Source organism: Phalaenopsis equestris, unplaced genomic scaffold (assembly GCF_001263595.1).
Source record: "Phalaenopsis equestris unplaced genomic scaffold, ASM126359v1 Scaffold000002, whole genome shotgun sequence".
Classification (NCBI taxonomy): Eukaryota; Viridiplantae; Streptophyta; class Magnoliopsida; order Asparagales; family Orchidaceae; genus Phalaenopsis; species Phalaenopsis equestris.
This window is the reverse complement of record NW_018164444.1, coordinates 65,624,227-65,650,897: the sequence shown is the minus strand read 5'-3', so window position 1 is coordinate 65,650,897 and position 26,671 is coordinate 65,624,227. Positions and strand designations below refer to the sequence as shown.

General features: G+C 36.4%; 1 protein-coding gene across 1 annotated transcript in view; it reads left to right on the top strand.

The window, feature by feature from the left end:
- The window catches only part of LOC110021349 (mediator of RNA polymerase II transcription subunit 8), a 73,069-nt gene that overhangs the window by 16,540 nt on the left and 29,858 nt on the right, over positions 1 to 26,671 (top strand). The window contains exons 6-7 of the mRNA XM_020719809.1: positions 9,714 to 9,781; positions 20,852 to 21,136. Of these exons, the coding sequence (XP_020575468.1) occupies positions 9,714 to 9,781; positions 20,852 to 21,136 (353 nt within the window). The remainder of the gene's footprint in view (positions 1 to 9,713; positions 9,782 to 20,851; positions 21,137 to 26,671) is intronic.

The window sequence follows — 26,671 nt, the reverse complement described above, 5'->3', positions numbered from 1 at the left end:
CATCTGCACAGCTTGCCCAGTTAGCATTATAATAGCCCTCAATGTCTACATGTGAAGATCAACCCCTTCCCTGGTGTATTTTTTAGGTATCTCAGAATCTGATGCACTGTGTCTGCATGACCCTTCCTAGGATCATGCATATTACGACTCACAACGCTTACTGCAAATGAGATGTCCGAACGCGTGTGACTCAGATAGATGAGACGACCTACCGACCTCTGGTACCTCTCTTAATCAACTTACTTTCCTGCCTTTGCACTCAACTTTTCCTCCTGATCAATTGGTGAAACTGCAGGCTTGCATTTCAACATATCTATCTTTCTGAGCAAATCTAACACATACTTCTTCTGAGATAGGACAATCCCCTCTGCTCCACGAGCCACCTCAATTCCAAGGAAATATTTAAGCTATCCCAAGTTCTTCATCTCAAACTCTATGTCTAATCTTGTCTTTAGCAACACAATCTCTCTCTTTCTTATCATCACCAGTGAATATCATATCATCCATATACATGGCAAGTATCGTGGTGTGACCACTATTTCGTCGAACAAACATTATGTGGTCGACATTAATCTGCTGGTAGCCCATGCCTACCATTGCTCTCTGAACCTGTCAAACCAAGCTCGAAGAGACTATTTCAAACCGTATAGTGACTTCCTCAGTCTACATATCTTGCCTACTGTTTGGTTTGTACCGAATTCTAGGAGTATCTCCATATACACCTCGTCCAACAGATTCCCTATGAAGAAACACATTCTTCACATCCAGTTAGTGTAACTTCTATCCACCATTCACAGCCAGAGAGATGAGAGTCTTGACCATGCTCATCTTTGCCACTGGTGCAAATGTCTTTTCATAATCGATGTCATATGTCTTACTATACTCTTTAGCCACTAATCGTGCTTTATAGCAATCAATTTTTTTTCTTTTGAGGTCCGCTTCACTGTGAAAGCCCATTTGTACCCGAATGTTTTTTTTTTTCGTGTTGGTAGCAACGCGAGCCCTCACGTCTTATTCTTCTTGAGAGCACCAAGTTCCTACAACATGGTAGTCTTTCACTTTTGATCTTCCTTAGCTACCTACCAACACTTTGGTACAGAGGCAGGGCCCAATGATGCAAGGTGAGATGTTAGAATAATAAATAAATTTCGCAATTTCAAGTTCTCACCCAAAACGATCACGAGGTTGTCATGCATTGCTGCGGGAGATCCTCCTTAACGTTGGGGGGTTAGGAATGGACGGAGGAGGAATAATATCACATGGAATTTTTGAATCAAAGGTGGATGGTGTAGGTGTCTCAAGAGTTGGAGAAGACCGGGACAAGGGACTTGTTGGCACAACTGACTCTCTTCCCTCAATTTGCTTCTTCATTTGTGTATACCCTTAGCTCACCATCAGCCTGAATCACACCACCTCTGGGTTCAATTTCCTCAATTTCCGTCACCTTAGTTGATTCATCCCACATCACAGGACATGTCATTGATCCCATTTGCACCACTCCATCACCACTACTACTCACTATCTTGCCTCATATCTTCAATGTCCGTTAAGTCACCGAAGGGTGAATTCACCTCTAGAGTGTAGTATGGTTCAAACTCTCTGAATGAAACATCCAAACTCACAAAGAGTCTCTTATCAATCAAGCTTCAAAAGACGACCCTTTTGAGTAGTAGAATAACCATCGAAAACATATTTCACAGCTTTGGGATCCAATTTCTCTACACATAGTTTACTATCTTTCACAAAATATAAACATTCAAATACCTTCAATGGAAGGATCTCACTGTTGTCTCCTTTCAATTTATGATAAGGAGACTTTACACCAGCATGCTTGAAGACATCCTGTTAATCAATTGAGCGACTGTCAATATTGCTTGCCCCATAAGTGCTGTGGGACATTCATTGCCATCATCATGCTCCTGACTACCTCTAGAAGATGTCGATTCTTCTCTGCTAATCCATTCTATGCTGGTGTGTTTGGGAATGCAGTTTGATGTTGTATCCCTTGGGTTGACAATTACTCCTCAATCGCCTTATTGGTATTCTCTGTTCCATTATCAAAGATTAATACCTTCACTGCTGCATCGTATTGAGTCTGAATCGCTCTGTGAAATACTTTAGAGTAAGTACATCACTTTTATTCCTCATTAGATATAGTCAAGTAAAACGAGAACAACAATCAATAAACGTCATAAAATATCTACAACCATTCATCAAAGTTGTGGAACAAGGTCCCCATACATCCGAATGTATCAAATCAAACATGTCAGAGCTCTTATTCTCATAACTGACATAAGAGCTTCTAGTAAGTTTGCCAAGCTCACAAGCATCACACACCAGTTTCATCTTGTTTGCCTTTTCATACAACGATGAGTATAAATGACTCAATAGACTGAATGAAGAGTGTACATGCGTATGTGATGTAACAACAATACATTCTCCACACACTTTTCAGATCTTCCTGCTCCAGCATTCTCATCCATGGATGCCAATACTGAGTTTATCCCTTCTCTATCTAAGTACCAGAGTTCACTATGTCATGTGCCAATCTCAAGTCTTCGGGCAGTCTCCTCTTGAAATATCACCTTAAAAATATCAATGAAACAACACAAATTAGTTGAAGAATATAGGCACTAATGGATAAAAGGTTCACGGAAAATGAGGGAGCATGCAAAGCATTAGACAAAATCATAGAACCAATTCCCCTCACTGTACCGTCACCATTCATAAGTTGTGTTGTACCATTAGCAGTTTGAATGCTCTATGGAACTGCTAGATGAGTACAGGAAGAGAACTCCCTATCGTTACCTATCACATGTCGAGATGCAACAGAATCTACTATCCATTTTGGTGTTCTTGTGGTTGATATAGAGGCAAGAGCATTTCTATCATGAGTACCTTTGGACGAGTGAGCATAAGTAGTAGTGTTGCCATTGAATGACGATGAGGTGGATGCATCTTTAGTCATACCACCTGCCGCTCTCCGCTTTCTCATCATCATCTCAAGGAGCTCATGATCCTTATCAGTAAAGACCACACCTATCTCTCTCTCGTCCTTTGCTACCATCAAATTTTTCCGGTAGTCCCATCTTCCACCTCTTTGGCCTCCATGACTACGGCCACGAGCTCTAGACTGTCCACATCCACCTGTCTCTCTCTCTCATTAGGTGGCTTTGAATATGTCTTGCTCAGATGTCCGACTTCTCCACAGTTTTAGCACCTGCGGGCCTTCCCCTGAGCACCTATCTTACCTGAGATCGAGGCAGCCAAAGTTGCTTGCATTCTTGGAAGTCCACTTGACTGAGCTGGAACACTTGCTGAGCTAGTGACTTGCGTCGAGATACTAGCTCTCTATATGAGCCTTGCCAAGACCGTCAGAACTTCAGATTTTTTTCCCCAGAAGCTCTAATTCTTTACCTTCTGCATTATTTTCATCTGTTGACATTCTCAATTTTAACTCTTCTTTGCTTTGTATGCCCAATTTGAAACCCTTGCTAGTTTCTGTTCCACTCAGATCCCCTCCAGTTTCGTCCCTCGGGCGACATAGAGAAGTCGAAACTTTCTCCTATTTCTCGACTGCGACGACAACTTAAGGCGTTGCCCTTTGCATGTTCCTACACATGCAAGTGTCTGCAGTTCCCCTTTGCTTCGTAGCAAACAAAAGAATCACTATATACGAAGACCTTCGACACTACAGTTTCTTCTCTTCTCTATGCGCCATAACAGGAACCTCAGGAACATAGTTCATCTCCTCTTCTCTCGCATGGCAACAACGGCTAATACGGGATCAAAGCACACTAAAACCTTCGAACACAACACAAAGGCCCAGAAACTCCCTTCTTCCTCTGCTCCCCGTCTGCTCCTGGGCTCGGGAAATACAAGGATAGCTCCTACGCTCGAAGCCGAAGCTAGCTCTAGTCTCCTTCCCGTTGCTTAATCTTGCATGTAGCTACAAAGTTGTTCGAATCTCTATTTCCTCTCGCAATTAATCCCGCACGTAGAACTGTACCCTCCTTGCGTCTGAAACCTCGCCAGAATCGACTTCCTCCCAGTTTCTGTTGCACACTGCCTTCGTATGCATGGCCTAACACAATGTTGCTCCTCCAAGCTCGAACTGATAAGTCATAACTCACACACAAGTGCTAGGTTTTGGCTCTGATACCATAAAGATTTTTTTGAAGGAATCAATTCTTTTCCATTCAAATGTTGGGCTTCTATATAGCCATACAAGCACAAGGTAATGTTATGGTCAATTACACTGAAAATGTTAGTCTTTTTTCTATATTCCTCATTCAAAGGATGCCCGTTGGTGCACATGATTTTGGTTATTTTATTGGTTGCCATTTTATGTTACTTGTAACCTTCTTGTAACCTTTATGGCTTAGCAATCTTAATGATTGTCTTCTGCCAGTTGTTAGAATGTTTTATATATTAGAATATTATTAAGAAATTGCTATATAAGTAGATTATATATATATTCCAGGAAAGTTTACTTTCATTTATTTTTAATTATAATTATTTTTTCCCCTGTTGTATTCATTTTACATAACTATACATTGACATTGTTGTTCAATGAATAAGATCAACCAATTCACTTTGATGATGTTGTATCAGAGTGACATTAAGCTTTAGCCATCCTCTCTACCTCTCCCGTCTCGTATCATCCATTTTTCATTACATGTCTGCGTATGTGTCCATCTCTGTCTCCGTACTCCATGGCTATGGGTCATTATTTACATTCTTGCATATGCATCTCTACATCCCCACATGACAGTGGCTTACCTTGGTGCTTTGCACTATCACATTCACTTAAGTGCACACATTCCAACATATTTGTTAGCTAATCCCAATTATCTCACTCTCAAATGCAACCATTCTCACATTCACTTAAGTGCACACATTCACTTAATCCCAATTATCTCACTCTCAAATGCAACCATTCATTGCTTCTTAATTGTTCGTCCTTTGCTAGCTTATTTTATGGGTTATCTAAAATCAAGTATTACTTCACTTTTGGTATTTTCTTATTGTATGATTTAAATATCTTTTAAAATCTTGGTACATCCTTTCTTGGTCTCATGGCTTCTATTCTCCTCTTATCGAGGCAAGGCCTTCCTCCTCAAATAACAAATTTAATGGCATCAAATCTCTTGTGGTTGAGCGTTTTTCACCTTCTGGTTGAATAAATTGATTAACTATTTAATTTTGATATTCCTCACAATGAAACCTTTGACCCTTAATATAACAACCGATATTAATGTCATGGGTCATATTAATCAGAGAGTCATATCAAGCAGAATAGAGTCTTATCGACTAGGAGCGTGCGACATTTTAAGAGGAGACAGGAGGAGATTGGGAGAGGAAACTAAAGGAACGAAGCAAAGATCAGAAATTGAGCGAGAGAAGGATAAGGAAGAGAAAACTTGCCCGCGACGGATGAAACCAAGGAAGAAGCGGCACCGACTCTGGCCACAAATGCGAGGGAACTTGAGAGCCTCAAATGCACTTGCGGAGGCCACAAATGCGGAGCGCCAATTGATTTCTTCTGGTGGAGGAGGAGATGCAGTCAAAGACGACAAAGAAGACTGGAGGGTTTTGTCGAGCAACCAATGCATCGTACTATGTGTAGGTGGAGACAAAGGGCTTTAACTAGCATGAAATCAATGTTCCTGCACAGGAGTAGTTGATTGCAGGTTTGAAGTTGGCTCGACGTGGAAAGGAGGAATACGTTAGATGAATCTTGGTGCGTGGAATTGAATGAAGATGAAGACGGAGGGCAGGGCATGGCTTCGATTGCAGAAAAAAGTATTCGAGTAGGGAGAGCACGCAAGCATTGATCGAGTGCGAGGCCTAGGATGTTGTACTTGTGCGACTAAGTGAAGGAGGAAGAAAAACTAAAGGACACATGATCATGTCTTAAGGATTTCTTAGGTTGTGTGTCAAGTATCTTTCATTCTTGAGCAGTTGAGTGCAAAGGAATAGACCATCTGACAATTTCGCAAGGGCATAAGAGAGAATTTTGAGCTCAACCAAGAGCTCAGATTGTGGAGAGGCCAATTGTGGTGCTTCATGTATAGTTTTTCATACGTGCTTAAGATGCTTAGTGGCAAGAAGGCTTCAATTGTGAGGTTAGAACAATATTTTGATTCTGTTGTTATATCATAATAATGAAATTCATTAAAACTAAATTTATAAAGAAAATTTAAATTTTAAGGACTCAATAATTAAAGTTAATTAAGGTTATTATTGATTTAAAATAAATTAATGATTTATATAATACATTAAATATAAAATAAAGGCAACTTAGTAAGATTATAAAATAACAATAATCCCTTATGCATTTTAATTATAGATTTCATTGGAGATAGGTTGGGAGAAGAATTAGCATGTGGGTCATCAATGATTGAGGTGAGTACTCATGTTCATATGCTATAATAACACATTGCTTCTTCTCGACTAAATGTATTTAATGTTACTAGTTATATTTATGCACTGCATACTCATGATTTATGATCCTATTGAATTTTTGTTTATGGTGTAAAAATGATATGCGTACTTAATATTTATTAATTATCATAAATATTGAATATTATATAAGCATATTGAATGTTATAGTATGTTTGCATGTGCATGTTTGACTTTGATGAAGTTCATTCATTTATGGTACTAGGTACCCGTCCACGTAAATGAAAAATGATATTAATATTGATGTACCTTCTTTGGTACAAGTTTAAACATTGCTCATGTAATGGTTATATACAAATTAAAAATATATTGATATGTAAACGATACTGTAAGACATAGTGAATTACCTTGAATGATCATATTAAATAGTATAAACCTTCAAATGTTAGATTAATTTACATAAAGTTTAGTTGACATGCATGTTTTTTTATTTTCATTGTGAACTATAATTTTGGAGTATGAGTATTTACTGGTTTTTGTTATCATACTATGGATTTAAGCTGACATTTCATGTTTAGCTATTTGGTAAAAAGATGAACAATTAAGAGAAATAGTTTATAGCAAATGCGGGCAACCAGAAATGAGATAAATTTAATGGTATTGCTTTAATTTATTTTCTCTAGTGGTTCTTTACTTTATTAAATATTAGTTATAGAAAATGAATATAAAAAAAATTAGTTTCCATTGTCCGACCGTCTGTACACGACTTAGTTTACTCCAAACTCTAGGCAGGGTCGTGACACTTAAAATGGCAAGCTTTTGATTATGTTATTTTAATATGACTCCTTTAATGGTTGTGAACCATTCATTGCTTCTATTAATTATATTTCAAGACTGCTAAAAACACCTTAGGCTTTCTCCATTCGAGCTCATTCAAGACAATAATATCTTTATGTTCCAGTCTCTCTGTTCTATCATTTTTTCCCTCCAACAAAATGACCTGCCAATTCAATAATACTATAGCACCTCGAGAGCGAAATGGGATGAAATGTCACTTATCATCCCTTCATTGTTGATCTTATTCTTAAAAAAAATGAAATGAAGAATTTCTGATTACAATTTTTTATTTGTCTTCGTCCTCCTCTTTATGTTACACAATCTCAACTAATGGCTGACTCTATCATGCCGGGCAATACTACCACTCTATCTCATGTTCTTTGCATCACCTAACTATCAAATTCTTCTTCTTTAACCCACGATCACTTTACCCTTGCTACTAGTTCTTAATACAGGAGAGGGGTATATGGTTGGGAAGGATGAACAAGTGGTAATTATAAAATCCTATTTATATATTACAACCACACTAATCAGCCTCTTGAATGATGTTGGGACAAATATGGTTAATTTTTAGCCACTCACATGCATCCATGAATAATTTTGTTTTATTGCCTTGATTTAGTTCTTGCTCTTTTACCATCTCTCAAAGTTGAATACGATCAATTACTTCAATAAACAATGGCCTCTCTTGCAATATTTTGGCCATCTCTTGTTCAAGCTATATCATTGCTGCCTCTGCTAATACATCATATGGTTTGGACTTGGAAGCATTTTCCCACATAAGAGGTAATTGACAATTACTTTCTTTATTACACATACCTCTTTTGTTACCTATCATTGATGCCGATGGTTCACCATCCTCTATATATGGAAAAGGCACTAGCTCATCCTTATCAAAACTTTACTCTATGAATTGCATTATAAGTTCCCTTGCATCTAGTAAATTTCTATGCATTCTCTTGACAACTAACAATTGTTCGTTCAACTTTTTGTTATCATATTGATTATTTTATTTAGTATCTTAGCTTGAAGGAGATGATTGGTTCCTGTGCTGAATCTGGAGGCATTTACTACTTAGCTATTGACACTTCTTTTACCCTTTGCTCTACTATCACTCCTTAACAATGGCACCGTTACTTGAGCCATCCCCTGCCTTCTTTACTTCAGGAATTTGTCACCCCCCTTCCTTTTAAATTTGAATATTCTACTTGTGAATTGAGTAAAATTATTGTCATTTTCGTCATCTACTGATAGTCATTATTTTCCTCATTTTGAGTTAGTTCATTTTTATATTTAAAGTTTTTTTTTTACTCAAATTTCGCTATTTTGGTATGGTTATTGATGATTATTCTCATGTTACTTGGGTGTATTTATTGACATATTGATTATAAATTCTTGATGCATTACGTTCAATCTTTAGCTTATTTGATTGTTTTGCTCATTGATAATACTTTAGAACACATAGTAATTCAATTAATTTTTTTTTTTCTAAAGTAATATTCTTCGGTATGCTCATATCCTCTTAATAAACAGAAGTTATACAATGCAGACTTTGTCGGCGCCTTACTAGAACACTCATGTTTCACATGAATGTCCTCACCAACTTTAGAGATATGTAGTCCCATCCATCTGGTATTATATATATTTCGTCTCCTCTACACTCTCAACAATTAATTATCAATTAAGATTCTTTCTCCCAAGCTGCTTATTTTTTCTTTATGTCATGGGTGTTTGGTTGCCTTTCCTCTGTTTATGATTGGTTTACATGGCAAACTTTCTCCCTATGCCACTCATTTTATATCCCTCTTGTACTCTCAAACTTAGAAGAAATATAAATTTTATGATCCCCAACCAAATGTTTGTATACCTTTCATGAAAATACATTCTTTATATAGATCAAGAAGTCTCATGGGAAAGTGATGCTGTATGCTTAGAGGGAGCACTTAAAAAAGAAAGCATTCACTAATGCCTATTATGCTAGGTTTATTGATGATATAATAATATTAACTTGTATTTTTGTGGAAGGTAATCTTAGAAGAGTACAAAGAAAATCATTGTAACTAGATCTAGTATTGAAGCATAATATGGAGCCATTGCTTATTCTACATGTAAAACCGTGCAATCATGTGTATTTCTTGTGATGTGTTTTATTAAAGAACACATTCAGTTAGTTTGTCACTTCGTAAATGATGCCGTGTTTTCTAAAAGATTTACTCATCATTTTTCCAGTTTTGAAGAAGTGATTGCTATCTTCACCAATGTTGTAGGTTCTCTTTCATATTTTTTTTATATGATAATTTAAATCTAACAAATATATATGCCCTAATTTGAGGGAGAGTTTTAGAAAATTTTGAAATAATATCTCCATTGTTCGGTGAATAAGATCATACAAATCTATTTTGTTGATATTTTTCATATCGATATCAGCAATGAATACGATTATGCTTGACCCTTTGAAATACCTTTTGCAGGTGTATTTCCCAAGGGCACCCCTGCATTCTCATCCAACACTGTTAATCCTCAGGGAGGTTTGATGCAGGTTACTTGTTATTTTTGTATGATTAAAAGAGGAGCTATCAGTCATTGTTTAGTTTCCTGTATTTTTTTCTTGTTAATGTCAGAAATTAGTCAGGTGATTAGTAGCCCTACAGAGACTTAATCTAACTATATTTATATTTTATAATTTGTTGATAAGTGATTTATCTTTTTTGTATTAATGCCCAAAATAATGGATACTTGAATTTGGGTCTTGCAAATTGAGGTGTATTGATAGTTGATTTGTCTAGTACCATCTTTACTCATGCTAGTAACTCAAGTGTTACTGAATGCACTATATACCAGATCACATGGGAAATAGGAAAGACCAAATGCAAGTCTAATTGGCAAAGAAATTTTTTTTGTTATCATCTAAAGCAATGCAAAACTCAAATTTAGATATCATTAATTTGATTCGCAAAAAAATGAGAAGTTGTTGAATTTTTGGTAGTTTGATATTAATGTTGATGTCATAATGAAGTAGTTTTCAAATTCTTCAGAAGGGCTTAAGCATGTGTCGATATTAATTTTCTTGTTAAAATAGTATCAACGAAGAATATATACATATGACATGACATTTATCAAAAAAATAAAAAAAAATTTCATGCTTATAGTACAAATAATTTAGACGATCTTTAGCAAATAGTAAGTTGCTATACTAAATTAATTTTAATTAGAAGGAAATGTTTGTGGTGATTTTATTAGCACAATGTAAATATGCTAGTGAATATATTGAAAGAGTGATTAAGTATAAGGTAAGAATCTAAAAGAAAATTGATTTGTGTAACTTGATTAGTTTGGCTTATATTTTGTTCGATATATGCCAGTGCATGTCAATCGTGTTGAGGTTTTGTCAAGGGCCTTTAAAAACATATACTGGGGTGAGCTAGAAAGTGCTTTACATCTTGTCTTAAGGTGTTAGATATTTTGCATATTTTGTGGATGCAAGCAGGGGAGCACTTTTGGAGACATGATGCTTTAAAGAATAGAGTGATGCACCCTATTATTTTGAGGATTTTTCGGATTAATCGCACAAGAACATATCCAAAAGACGAGTATAGAAAAATAGTGACAGTGGGAGGAGATTATTTTCTTCTGTGTTTTATTTTTTAAGTCTGTTGGAACTCTAATTAGTTATATTAAAAGAAGTGTTGTTGAAGTATGGCCACTTTTTAAGTATTTGATGATTGTACTCAACATTGTAGAGGAAGGAGCAAAAAGTTTACTTGTGGCATTTGATTCTGTAATATGTGATATCAAAAATCTTGTTTTGAAGATTGAATCAGTTTTAACCTGATTACCATTGAATTTTGTCAAGGCATATTAATTTTATGTATTTTTTATTGTTTCAAGAAAAAATTTCTTTTTGTCTATTTTTTTAATGATTTGATGTAATTCTTTTTTGTTCTTTTCGTTCTTTTCCTTTCTTCTTAATTGTTTTGTTTCTTTTAGTCCCTAAATCTGTTCTTCCATACGATTTAGTTCTTATATTAAATTACTCATTAAGCTATGCATCTTAATGGCTTGTTTATTTCAACATAACTATTTGGAATTGATTGGAATTAAGTTTCAGTTTCAGTTTCTTTTTGGGTATATAAAAGATGATATTGAGTTCCCAATTTTGAAACTCATCTTCATAGAGGTGAGAAGTGATTTTGAGGGTTTGGAAGCCACCTTTATTTTGTTTGTTTTAAGAGTTAAATGATATTAAATTTTGTGAAACACCTGAATAATTTTCGTCAACTGGGGGATACTTTTTTTATTCTTCCTTCTCTTAATCCGTGAGATCCCTGCTACCTACTTATCCAGGAATTATTGTAATCATTGTAGAATTATTAGTTTCAGGTTTATATGCTCATATTAATTGTTATAAGATTGTATGAATAGTACAAGAATGTTAGAATGAAATAATTAACCATTTATTTCTAATTTTTTTCATACTATCAAACCATAAGCTTTTCCTCTTTATTGTATTTTCCACATTCATTGTTGCATTGCCACATTCATATTACCTTCATTGCTACCTTCTTTTTTCCCTCTTTTTGTAACTGTAGTATTTATCTCTGTATTGCTGTAAACATTTCTCATTGTTGTAGCTTTCATTATTGCATTGTTTAAAATTTGTCCCATCAGTGAGCCTTCATCAATGAATCATCACATTACTTTTCTTTGTTTTTTTCTATGAATAGAATCACAATTTCTCTCATCACAAATAACAATGAATACCAATATATCATTATTCTTTAATTTCTCTTAAAATTTAATGATGCAATCTGAATCCAACAGGAGAGTTGCAAAATATTCATAGCATACTGATTGATTGAAAAGAACAATCTAAAGTGATCGCAGTTGGCTATATAGTTTTTTAAAGAAAAAGAAGAAAATTGAGCTTTCGATAGAGAAATTCGGAAGGCCTGTTAGAAGCACCTGTAAAAACTGTCTATAGCAGATATTTGCATTCTAGTATTTTTATGTATTACATTTTCTTCTCATGCCTTTTAAGTCTTAGTGGTGCATATTTCTCACTTCCGAATTACAGATTCAGAAGCTATAAATTTTTTAACTAGCTCATCTCATAAGTTGATTTCATATTCCTTGTCTTAACAATAAAAAAATATCATTAAATCAAAAAGATATTTTATAAAAAAAAAACTCTCATACTTAAAAAAATTCCACATGTATTAAAATTAATTTTCTACTTATTATCCATTTAAAAGTTAAATAAAGATTCCAATTTCCCAATGCAGTTTTGTGTTTTATAGTTCATATTGTGCTATCAGGAATAGGGCATGAGGAGGATGTTTTGGTTTGCTAAAAAAGTGGTTGGTTTCTACCACTCTAAGGAATTTAATAATAAAAGAAGAAAAGATCTTTAATGTTATATTTTTCCTCAAAAACCTTTAATCCAAAGAAAAAAGTGTCTTCACTACTTAAACCGTTGACCCACTTTTTTTAATTGTTCTTAAAACCATGCTTTCTTCATTATTTTGATAAATTAATAAAGGATTTTACTTTGTTATTTGTGAATTATCAAAGCACAAATATATAGATTTTTTTGTGAGTGGCACAAGAACCTTTATGCCTTTTTCATTCTTATAGTGATTTATAAAGAGCCTTCCTTTACTTAATGTCACAAGGGCTTGATAATTTGCATTATTTATCGATGATTATACCTAGTTGCTACCTAAGTATCTTTCGTATCTTTTTCAATATGATAAAAAATTCATTTAGTATTGAAGTTAAAAGAGTACTTTAGTCATCTCCTCATATTCTTCCATGATGATTAGAAAGGAGTTTGATGCTATGAAGGGTACATACACTACCACAAAAAGGCGTTTGTACTATAACTTTGCCTTCAATGAAATTATAATTATTTTATTATCATTTTTCCTTAAAAAATATTAATCTCAAGTTTTTTGTTTTTTTTTTACTAGGCTGTCTTTTCTTATCTTTTATCACAACAAATTACTCTATCTTTTAACTGGACAACTCTTCCCAAATTTAGTCTATATCATAGCCACTTTTTACTTAGCCATTATCAATTTACTAAAAAGAAATGACATCATTTTACGTAAGTCTAATCAAACAAATAAATGCTTGTTATGGAATATGTTAAGGAAACCATTGAATCTATTAATAATAATAAAAAAAAATTGCGCTAAAATTTTTTTAATTTGATCATACAAAATCTTTGTCATAATCACCAATCTTTTTTATTATTATGCATATAATTTCTATCTTTAGAATAATACACAATATGAATTGGAAGAATGTTATGGGAGAAGAAATGAAAGTCCTTAAAGAAAACAAAATATGAGAATTTGTTAAGTAAAGAAATAAATGAGATGTAAATGGTTTTTTACTCTAAAATATAATTTGATAGGGCATTAGAAAAATAAGCAATATGTTAGACCGGCGGTTACAACCCTTTCTGCCTTGTGCCCCACTAAGCCGAGTGGTCACTTCAAACCCACATCAAATCTGCTAAATAATTTGAAGACTTATTTTAGGTGCAAGACTAAAAAAGGACAATTCAGTCATTTGTTAGTTACTATTGTTTGGTATAAATAAGGCTTAATATGATTATGGTTATAGTATGTGATTGCTATCTCTAATTTTAGTATTTAGGGTTTGTGAGAGGATTGCCTACCTCTCGAATTGTAGGTCTATTTTTATATATTTGAAATTTTATTATTTTATTTTGACCTTATCTTTGTGGAAACTTGTCTTGTTTTTAGGGCTGTAAACGAGCCGAGCTTGAGCGAGCTCATGCTTGGCTCGTGTTCGGCTCGTTCGAAATAGCTCGTGTTCGAAATCGGCTCGTGTTCGAAATCGGCTCGTGAACAGTGTGTTCGTGTTCGGCTCGATTTAAATATTCGTGTTCGTGTTCGGCTCGAAATTGACTCGTTAAACTAAAATTAAGAAAAATAGATGTAAAGTGTGAGATTCAAACTTGGGTCAAACCTATACAAAAGAAGACACTAACCACATTGCCACATGCGATGTTATGATTTAAACTTAGACATAAATATATATAATATATTATTATATAAATAACATATGTAATATATTGTTCTATAAAAAGTTATATAATTTTATATAATTTTTTTTTCGAGCCGAACACGAGCGAACAAACTGTTGGTCGTGTTCGGCTCGTTTACATTTCGAGCTTAAAAAATTGTTCGTGTTCGACTCGTTAGGCTTAACGAACGAGCCGAACACGAGCTGCTTAACGAGCTGAACACGAGCTGTTCACGAACAACGAGCCAAATTGACAGCCCTACTTGTTTCTATCAAATTTGTATCAAATCCTTAACTGAGAGTAGCGGCGACCAACATGCTTTGGAGGAAAAATTTGAGGGAGAGTTGAATTAACCCAAATCGAGAATGGAGGAGCTTTTCTCGTCCATGGAGGGACAATTCACGATCTTGGAAGAAATGATGAAGAGGTTTGTGGAGTTCCACTCCAGCCTCTGCCGCCTGTGACAGTGTCGACGTGGGCAAAAATGCTAGCGCCAATGCATGGGGTAACGTCTTTGTTGTCGGTAGATTTGGGGCCGCGGGATCGAGCGACAACATGTGGATTGGGCTCGAGCGGCATTAGATGGATGGGATTGAACGACACGCGCATTGGAGAGAGCAATTGGCTCATGCGACATTAGATGGATAAGATTTAGCGACAACACGCAAAACGAGGCGACTATGTGCTATTTGGGTATGGAAAAATTGATCAAAGGAGTTTGGCCTAGAACAGGGAACCATGATGGGTGAGACCCTGGTCGAGGGATGCATCTAACCGTGCTGGTGTCTTTTACTTTGGCAACATTGATAGACTTTTGTGCGGAAGTCTATTCAAGAGTCTATGGGGATGGACAAGTCGATTATGGGGAGAGCTAAACTTATGGAATAAGGAAAAATAACATAGGCCAACGAAGAAAAACCAACTACCGCTTCATATGTGGAACGAGCTTGGGTCAATACAATTAGGGAGGAGACTCACACATAAGAAAGCTGAAGATACCAATCTTTGAAGAAGAGAATGCTTATGGTTTGATTTATCGCGTGGAGAGATATTTTACTTTTAATGGGCTGATTGAGGAAGTGAAATTAACGACAACGGTCCTATATTTGGTAGAGAATGCTCTAGTGTGGTTTCAATGTAGAGAACAAAGCTAGCCATCCATAAAATGAGAAGAATTTAAGGATTAATTGTTGGAGCATTTCAGAACGATGCAGGAAGGGGATTTACGTGAGTACTTTTTCGCATTGGTCCAAGATGAGTTCATCATGGATTATAGAGAGAAATATGAGATGTTGTACGATTGTTTGAAAGGAATATTGGAAGCAATATTAGAAGAAAACTTCATGAGGGGGGTTAAAACCAAAAATTCTGTATTCTACAACCATGATAATACCAAAAACTCAAACCTTGGGATATCAGAGGGAGACTGCACGAGACAGGAATAATGGGCCGCGACCTGGAATCACATTCAAATGTCATACAAAGACAGATATTTGAGAGAAGTGAGTCAAGGAGTTATGTTTTTAGTGTTATGAAAAGTTTGCTCTAGGTCATCGTTGCAAGATCGGATCTTGTAGGTCCTCACAGTATGTGACAAGGTGGCAGAAGACGAAGAAACAAAGAAAATTGTGGTGGAGGAACACCCTCACTATGTTGTTGAAATCTCATTGATGTTGGTGATGGGATTCACATTGAATTGCACTATGAAATTTTGGGGATAAATCAAAGAGGAGTAGTGGTGCCACCCATAACTTCATCTCCATTCAAGTAGTGGAGTAATTGGGGCTTGAGATGGTTGACACGTGAAATTTTGGACTAATGATGGAGATGAGACAAGTTGAGAAGAGTTAGGGAGTTTTGTAAAAGGCCGATTTTGACACTGCAGAGCATTTTGGGGTGGAAAATTTTCTCCCCTTGGATTTAGGCAGCACAAACGTCATTTTGGGTGTGAAATAGTTGCAACCTTTAGAGGAGACTAAGATAAATTAGAAACTCTTGAAAATAAAGTTCTAAGAGGGAGACGTGAAGGCAGTGCTTTATGGTGACCGTAGTTTGTGCAAGATTTTGTTGAAGCTCAAAATTATGGTTATTGCAATTTAGGACGTAGGGTTAAAATTCTTATTTGAATTGCATAGAATGAAGGAAACATATGATATAGAATTAGCAGAGATTTTAACACGAGTCCAAGAGCTCCTACAATAGTTTGCAAAATTTTCTATTTGTCGCACAGATTGCCTTCTTAGAGGGAACACGAGTGATACCAAACTTAATTCAAATCACAATCTAACAACAAATATTATTGTTGAAGTCAAACGGTTACAACAACAATAAAACAACACAAACATGCAAATAGCAAGGGACAATGATGTCCCGCAATTAAGGAAGAAACAATGGAAAACACATAGACGACCCTCTCTATAGGAGTGCGGCAGATCCGTACGATGGAAAGGATGCTGCTATAAGGCGGGTTGTAGCTGACAACAGGTGGTGACGGTGCTGGAGGGACAACAGGGGGCAATCGACGACCTACAGGAAGGGCAGGGATGGTTGGTGATTTGCTGGATAGAGCAGTGTAGATCGGGGGGCGACTTGCTAGCAGGGATCAGGGAGGTTCGACAGCCTGTTGGAAGCACCAAGAATGGGCAGCAACCTGCGGGAAGGGAGCAGGGATGGTCAGCTGCCTGCTGGAAGGTGTATTGGATGGTGGGCAACAACTGGTAGCTGACGACGGCGGTCTGGACAACAATCTGAAGAGTGGACATTGACTGAAAGATTATGATGGTGGTCGGGACATCAACCTGAAGGGTGGACAATGACCGGAAGATGACGACGCAATCTAGATAGCAACCTGAAGGGTTGATAGTGACTGGATGATGATGACGACAGTCTGGACAAGGGTAGGGACAGTGTCGACCTAGCTGGCGGTAGCAGGACAGCTGCTGGAAGCGTTAAACATCAACACAGAAGGAGTCGGCATAGTTGGCAGTAACAACAAGGGAAGGAATAAGAGGAGATAATCACCACCTAGGACGAGTTATAGCCGAAACACTTTCTTGTCGTCGAATACATCCCTTACAAGAGGAAAACATCTTATAGACCACAATTTGAAATCAGAAACAATCAAAATCCCTCCTTCTAAACAAGCACACAATGCATATATATAATAGAAGCTAGTAGATATGAATAGAAGGTTAGTAGGAAAGGAGAAAATAAAAAGGGAAGGTAATATAATAGGAAAAGGCTAGGATAGGAAAGGGAGGTGGGCAAGGAAAGTAATAGAAAGTGAAATGGTCAATCAGGAAAGGTAGAAAGACTGGATCGCAGTACTGTAGCAGCTACAATACTGCGTCCTGTTAAGCTCCCGCGTCAATCTCTAAGGTTGGGGGGAGCTTTGACTTCATTTGTTGAAGCTTTGAGGTCCTTATAGTACGAAGTCAGGTCCGCAACATTGAACGTAGTGGAATTATTGTAGTCTCGTGGTAGGTTGATCTTTTAGACGTTGTCATTCTACAACACGTTTTGATAGAATAAAAATGCATCCTTTTTTTGTCATCTCCTGAGCTGGAGCTACATATATATCTAGGTTTCCACAATGTAAATCTCGAGCTCTTAAGTCTGAAACATGCTTCTTCCACTTCTCGTACTCAACGAAATGTAGTTGATAAACAAGTATGTGAGGCGAAATCAACTATAGTATAAAGTTTGTAGCAGGTTGCGCCACTCTCTCTTGCAACCACTCAGGACAGACGTCTTCTTTACTGATAGAACCCGGATCCCATTGAAAACTTCCTTCCCCATCTAACTCCTAAGATAAATTTCAAAGATGAAGTTCATCCCTCTTGCCTGGGCATTAGATGAGTATCGTGCTGAACTAAACCTAACATTTGAACAACTCTTTGCTAGGAAATCTTAATATAAGACTAGGGCTGAGCTAGCTCTCATACCAAATGATATCAGAGTGAACTCAAAACACGACCAAATGATAATATTATTGATGAATTCAAACGGTTACAACGTCAATAAAACAACACAAACATGCAAATAAAAAGCGACAATGACTCCGCAGAAATAAGGAAGAACCAACACAAAACTCATAAACGGACCTCTCTAGAGTAGTGCGACGGATCTAGACGGTGGAAAGGAAGCTGTTGTAGGGCTACTAGGTAGCTAGCAATAGGTGACGACTGTGTTAGATGGACAACAAGGGGCAGTCGACAAACTGCAGGAAGGCCAGGGATGGTTGGTGGTTTGTTGGAAGGAGCAGGGAGGATCGGTGGGTGGCAGATCAAGACAAGTCCTTGAGTCATTTTTGGAGGGAGTTATTTAGAATGCAAGAGACTGTATTAAAGAGAAGTACAATGTTCCAACCACAGATTGATGAAGTCAGAAGTTGTTAATCAGAGCGCAGAGACTTATTTGTGGTGTTTTATATTTGACGCACTCAAGCAGTGGGCTAAATGGCTGCCCCGGCCAGAATATTTGTATAATACTTTGTATTATACAACTTCTCAGATCACTCCTTTTAAAATCTTGTATGGCCGTGATTCACCCCATTTGGTGTATTATGGATATCGTACTACACTGGTGTCTTTGGTGGTTGATTAATACTTAGAAGAGGGACAAAGTGTTGGCGGAATTGAAGAGAGATTTGTTGAAAACAATTTAAGAAGAAACAAGTCAACGGATATTGTAGGGTTGTGTAGTTTCCGGTTGGAGATATGGTATATCTAAAACTTCGATCTTATCAAAAGAAGACATTGGCAAGATGTTGAATGATAAGCTCTCCCCATGTTATTTTTGTCATTATGAGATCGCTGAGCTCATTAGCATGGTGGCTTATAGTTTAAAATTGATGACTTTGTCGACAGTCCATGCAGTACTCCATGTATCACAGCTGAGCCTACGCCTATGGTGCTTTCCGCCTTGTACCCCACGGAGCCAAGTGATCCCGTGGAGCCGAGTGGTCCCACTAAACCCACATCGAGCCCGCCAAATAATTTGAAGACCTATTTTATGCGCAAGACTATAATGACAATTTAATCATTTGTTAGTTCTTATTATTTGGTATAAATAGGGCTCAATATGATTAGGGTTAGGTTATATGATTGTTTTCTTTAATCTTAGGAGTTAGTCTTTGAGATAGAATTGCCCACCTCTCAAAAAATAGGAGAGAAAGGACCTATGAGGCTGTATTGTGATGATAAATCAGCATCAATATTGCATATAATCTTGTGCAAGATCTCAATATGAAACATATCGAATTGGTTTTGCACTTCATAAATAAAATGCTTGATTGTGGTCTAATTTGTATTTCATTTATAACTACAATTGAATAAGTACTTCACATTCGCACCAAAAAAATTATCTGGGGCAATCATTGATAAATCATTGTACAAGCTACTAATGGATTGCATTCATTTATTCACTTGAGTGGAAGTGGGAATTGTCTAATAATCACCACCTGTTGGGGCTTATATTTAACAAGATTTTCCTTCTTTTTCACCCACTGCCATCACATCGATCTGTCGGATTTGTACTGTCTACTCGTTAATCTATGGGATATTATAATTTTTTTATTATTAATATTATTATTTTACCTACTTATCAATTTGTGGATTATAGTACATTATTATGTAATTACTATTTTTTGGATTTTATATATATTCCTGTTAGAAGCTCTCATAGAATAATTGTATAAATTCTGCTCAAATATTGGAATGAAATAATAATTTTCTTATATTCCTGTCAAGGTTAGAGGAGGTTGATTTAGAATTTATTTTTATAAATGATATGAATGAAAATATATAAAATTGATGGGATGATAGAAAAATTGAAACTTAATATAGCCCAAGTAAAACTGATTCTGAGTTCACAGGGAGCGAGTTCATGCAACAAACATCAGTAAACACACTTAATTGAAAATAATTTATTAGTACTAAGTTCCAATTACTTCCAAGAACCTACATCAGAATGAAATGAATTGTATTGTAAGAAAAGATGCATTAGAGAAAGTGGTAGGAAGTTAAATTTGTGATTAATTAAAAAAAATAGAAAAGTAGTTGTAATATACTTTTGGCTGTGATGCTCCAATAGTATTCTTGAACCTGATGTTAGTTGCATTCTTTTTTTTTTTTTTTACAATATTAAGAGAATCAAACTGTTTAGTTTTGCTTTCCCGTTTTCTTAAAAGTTTTTGTGTGAAATTTAGTTTAATTATAAAATTTACATGATATTAAGATACACCACTGACTGAGAAGATGAGTATCAGCGTATCAGAAGCTGATAACAATCTATCAACCTATTGCCCATCTCAACATACTGTTGCTAGTGAAACTGAAGGGTGGAATCAATTATCATCTTTTTAAGCTTGCTAAGATTCAAACTGGCCATCTGATTTGATCAGTAGAAAATCTATAATTCAGCACAAGGAAATTTTGTTAAGCTTGTTTTTCATTTGGGGCATGATTCATCTTTTCATACTATCTTGCAAGATACACACTTTTCTTTTGAATCTCTGTATCAATATTTTCTCACAGATTGTTCTTAATTCAGACTACTGGAGGGCAGATGATTGGAAGATCTGTTCCATCACCTTCTGGTGTTTCTGGGGCTACTTCCTTTGACAATGCTTCAACTCCTCTGCCATATGCCAATTCACCTAGATCTGGTGGAAACATTATGAATACACCTTCACCACAACAACAGACACAGCAGCAGCAGCAGCAGCAGCAACAGCAGCAGCAGAGACAGAAAATGATGCAAATACCACAACATCAGCAGCAACTTCTTGCTCAACAACAGCTCAGGCAACCTTCTAGTGCAGCAATACTGGGACAGGTTTTTCTTGAGAATTTCATTTCTTTTTTTGTCTTTAGAAGTATAAGGTAAATGTTTATGTTCTTTGCCTGATCCCATGAGGTTTTGATATGGCTAATGATACACGTTCCGTCCTAGGATCTAATTTGAATGTGTAAATGAGCACGGCTTCTCTTGATTCAAGATATAACTTATATTCTCTTTAGAAGTATAAGGTAAATGTTTATATTACCTTGAGGCTTATGTCTTGCCTCTTAGAAAGAAAATGCCTCAACACTTGACTGCACAATTAATAATGTCCCCTTTCTCACTATAATATTATGAAAAATGCATGCACCGGTTTTATTGCTACATCTTATGAAAGTAATACCATCATTGATACAAGGTAGCAATAGGAAAACTATATCAAGTATATATGGTTCCAAAAACTCTGGTTGCACATGTTTCAATTGTCAGAATGAATGCCTTAATAGATTCTTCACTATGGTGTAGATGTCAGGGATGCTCCTAAAGTTGAGATTGAGCCATACTTGGATGTGAGTGATGTCAAAGAAGCTTTAGAGGAATTTTTTAGATGTTGCGTGTTGTATTTTAGCTACTCATTGAGTGAAAGATGATTGGGCATGGACCACTTACCTGCTTTAGGGGCGGTGAGAAGTCATGTAAACTTATTATTAGTAAGAATTACATAAGCATGTTTACAAAATTTGCTTTAGAGTGTACTAAACTGAGGCCTAAACTTCATCTACAGCTTTATATGGCTGCTTGGGTTATAGGACTTCACGTCTATTTAACAATTGTTGAGTTTCTATTCATTTGACTACCTGTTAATTTTTGTTGTAATGTTTTAACCGGATGTTGTAGATATCTTGTTTGGTCATCCACGAGTTAGTTATTTAGGTTTTAATTGCTACTCACTTTGGTAAGTTAAATCATGTTTTCAAGCATTAGAGTAAGTTGTTAACTCTCTCTCTCTCTTTCCCCTGTTAAAAATAATCTAATCTAACAAAGTTTATGAAGGGCACCAATATGCCAAAACAACCAAATAATGCACTTAGATCATTATGATTTTGAGAAATTAAGGGAATTGTATTGCATTGGTTGCTTTAAAAACTAAAAATAATTTCAGAAAATTCTTCAACATTTCCTGAGGATATAAGCATTGTATTTTCTTACTTTGAAGGCCCACATATTGAGATCTTCCATATGATCTCGTCCCGTTATTTGACATAAACTATAACCTTCATTTTATCCAGCTTCCATAACATAGGATTAATCTCGTTGAACATTGGAACGTAAGAGACAAGAATGGATTTTTAGAGGAGTCTTAGTTTGTGTATTTATTGTCTTGCTTGCTTCTAAGATATGAATGTTAACATGTGTAACTGTGTGATAGCTGTCCAATTATTATTATAATCGATTACTATTGTTGATATGCTTATAATAGGGGACCATATGGGTCCACCCACGGTTTAAGAAACTGTGAGTCCACTCCTTCATTTGAGGCGGAGAAATTCTTCTTGTAATTATCCATTCTTGTGTTCTTATTACTTTCCTTTTATCATGTTGATTTGAATTTCCCTTCAATTGTACGAGGGTCGCTTAAGCTATTCATATATTTGTTTGTTTAATGAAAAGATTAAAGTATTTTTCCTCCTAAAATTCACATGGTATCCGAGCAAATAAACAAACCTTGCCCTTTTTCAACTTCCGGAGCATATCCGATAACGTCCAACAGTCGAAATCTTCTCTATAGCCGTCAGAATTCCTCCAACCAACATGTAGGCCCTCCGCTCTTGTTGTTGGCCACTCCTTGCCTTGGGTTTTTCCGCTGTCCTTCACTTTTGTCGTTACAATACCCAACAAATGTGTTTCCTTCGTTGTAGGCACAAATCCTTTCACTCAGAAATCCAAATCGGGTTATGTGATTCCTTCTTTATATGTCGACTTCTCCACAACTTCATTCGACGGGAGACCTATGCGACTTCATCACTCGGTTGGTGCCATTCATTCCCTGTAAGCGCGACTTCTTCACTCAGTTTGGAGGAATCCTAACTGGTCTTTCCTTAGAAACATTACTTTGTCGGTAGAAATCCCAACCGGTCACTCCCTTGGATTTTGTCTCTAGTGGAAATCATAATTAGATATTGCCTCTACGACACTCAATGAAATCCTATGTCAGTGGTAGACAATTCCTCCATGTGTTGAGAGAAATCTTGCGCCAGTGACGGACAATTTCTAATTTAAGTGAAAATCTTGTGTCGGCGACATACAATTTCTAGCTCAAAAGGAAATCTTGTGTCGGTGACAGACGATTTCTCCCTCTAGCGGAAACCTTGTGTAAGTCGATTGGAAAAATTTCTCCCCGCCTCATCATGATGAACAAGTATGGCATGAAAACTACTTCTTTGGAAGATATGTATGAACATGAACCTAGGATGTTAGGTTCTGCAACATCTAAAATTTCTTCTTGCTCAGCCAATCATAAACTTCATGGCAACAATTTCCTCAAATGACCTCAATCTGTGTTCATGTATATCTGTGGTAAAGGAAAAAATAATCATGTCACTGAGGAAAATCTCACATAAAAATTACTGATACTAAATATCTGACTTAAAAAATTGAAGATCACATGGTCATGTCATGGCTTGTCAACTCTATGACCACAAAAATTGGAGAAAACTTTATGTTGTATAAAATGACAAGAAATCATGAATGACTCAAGGGAAACATATTCAATGTTAACAATACCTTTGAGTTGTTTGACATTGAAACTAGATTACATGACTTATGGCAGAGTGAGTTTAATGTTACTCTATATTTCAACGCTCTTCAAATATTGGCTCCAATTAAATATGTATAAAACATAGACATGAAGCTGCTCACAGACTCTACTCTTTACAAAATAAATGTGCAGAAGAGAACCATTAAGTTACTTCTAGAAGTCAACAAAGAACTAGATGAAGTTAGAGGAATACTCATGAGAACCAATTCTCTTCCTTGAATTTGTGAAACCTTTGCTAAAGTATGAAGGGAAGAGGGAAAGAAGAAACTCATGACGACTAACAATCTTGCCACATCAAATGTTGACAACTAGGCTTTATACATCTACAAATTATCTCAGGACAACAAATCAAAGAGGAATATACCATGGTGTGAACATTGCAAGAAGCTTGGTCATCTGAAGGAGAAGTGAGAAGTGTTGAATGTTGAAAAATTTATAAAAAGCTTATAGATTGGAAGGTCAACAAAGTCGAAGGTGATGAGGAAAAATCTAGCAAACACAACATCAAATGACGTCAAGCCTCATATGCATAGTCTATTCAACAATGAGCAACTTGAAGCTCTCCGAGATTTCTAAGACAATATTTTGAGCCTTCTACCACCCTTGTAGCACATCAAGCTAGTCATCCATTTGCTCTTGTTGCTCTAAACAGAAAGAATTAGTCTTGGATGCGGACTCTAGAGCATTTGATTACATGACAGGTGATATCACTGTTTTCCATTTTTTCCATTCTTGCAGACACCATGTTGCTGTTAGAATCGTTGATGACTTCCTCTCTATGGAAGGAAGTTGAAGTGTAAAACTTAACTGTAATTTACTATTTATCAGTAAACTTACTCGTGACATGAATTGTGTTACTAAATTCTACCCTAATTTGTGTGAATTTCATGTTATGGACTCGAGGAAGGTTTTTGACAGTGCTGACATGCATTATTGAATTTATCTGCTCGCTGAGATTTCCACTTCAAAAGGATCGTCTCACCATTCAGAATCATTTGAGTCAACTCTTTTATTTGAGTATAGTTCTCATGAGGGTGAAGTTATGCTATGTTATTTTTATCCCGGTCATTCTAACTTTTATTATATTGAAAAATTGTATCATCATTTGTTAAAAAAAAATTTAATTCTTATCAGTGCGAAACTTATTAGCTTGATAAACATATTCGGTGAGTGTACCCAAGCCTAAAATACAAACCAACACATCTCTTTTCCATGGTTTGTAGTGATATCTGGGAGCCCTTAAAATAAAAAAAAATACAACTGAGACTAGGTGGTTTGTCACCTTCATCGAAGATTATACCATAATCACTTTGATCTTTCTCATTAAAAAAAAAATTGAAACTATCAGCATATTTGTAACCTTCTACAACATCATCCTCACCAAATTTTAGAGTAAAATTCAGATTCTCAACACTGATAATACAAAATGCTACTACAATATCCAAAAATGATATCATTCATACAAGCTCTTATGCTGACGCACACCAACAAAATAATATGACTGAGAGAGAACAAACATCTCTTCGAAGTGGCCCATTCAATTCTATTCTATAAGAATGTATCCAAACACTTATGGGGGAATGCAGTTAGGATTGTTAAAGATCCTATTTAAAGCTGAGTTGGGGTTAACTCGAAATCGGCTCGTGCCTTGTTATATTCGATTTCGAGCTTGTTGACCTCGCTTTTGGCGGAGGTGTAATTTTTCTCCTCTTTAATAGCCTAGGGTATAGCCGTAGGACTTCCCTGTCAACTACTCCTAGAAAACTAGCAAATGAGCCCTCCCTGTTAGAAATTCTGAGCTTTTCTTCACTCAACTTGATGCTCCGTATGACAGTTTTGACCGCTATTACCTAGTAGGTAAGGCTACTGTGGAGGAACTCAAGGAGAGTCCCTATAGGACCGTTGGCCTTAGGATTGACTGTACGCGTTAATCTGCCACTATCGCGCTCTTCGTCGCCTTATTTGATTAAGCTCGAGCCAAATTTTTGACGTGATTAGGATCGCGACATTCAGATCGAGACGCTTTTTTGTCCCAATCGTCGACATGGTTGCCTAAACGACTCTGGATGACAAAACGGACTGCGCCGACGCGTCCGGAACGTCGATTTTGCCTAAAGGGGAAGTTCGTTTCACTGCGACGACACGTTTGGGGAAAAATACACATTTAAGTGTTAATTATAATAATAAACAATATATTATTATTATTATTATTATTATTAATACCTTATATTAAATCCTAACCTAATTTCATTATCTCTCCCTCCCCTCTGCTGAGTCTCGACCCCGTGGATCTTTGCCCTAGCTTCGGCTCGCTCGGTTTCACCTGACCCGCTCCTTCGTGCCGTTGGAGTCTCCTTCCCGCGCTTGTCTCGCGCACGCGGGACGATCCCGAGACCCATCCCTTATTGTATCTCATCATCTGCGAGGATCTCATCCTCTGCATCTCGCACGCTCGTATGGGGGTGTCTGCACCTCTCGATCCTTCGAATCGTATACGATCTTCTAATCATTCCTTCTCCTATTCTCTGGTCTATATGAGGCTTTCGTTGGTGCGTTTCAGGGGGCCAAAAATTTTCTAAGGGAAGGGAAAACTCTGTCATTTTCTTCTCTCATCCTTCTTCTCTAGCTTTTTTAGGCTTGGAGTGGTTTTACCCTTGCTGTTGAGGGAAGATTGAAAGTGGAGAAGTGTTCTTGAAATTATTTTTTTTGGCTTTTACTTCAAGTAGTTACCTCCTAACCCCCCCCCCCACACCCTCACCGCACATCTACGC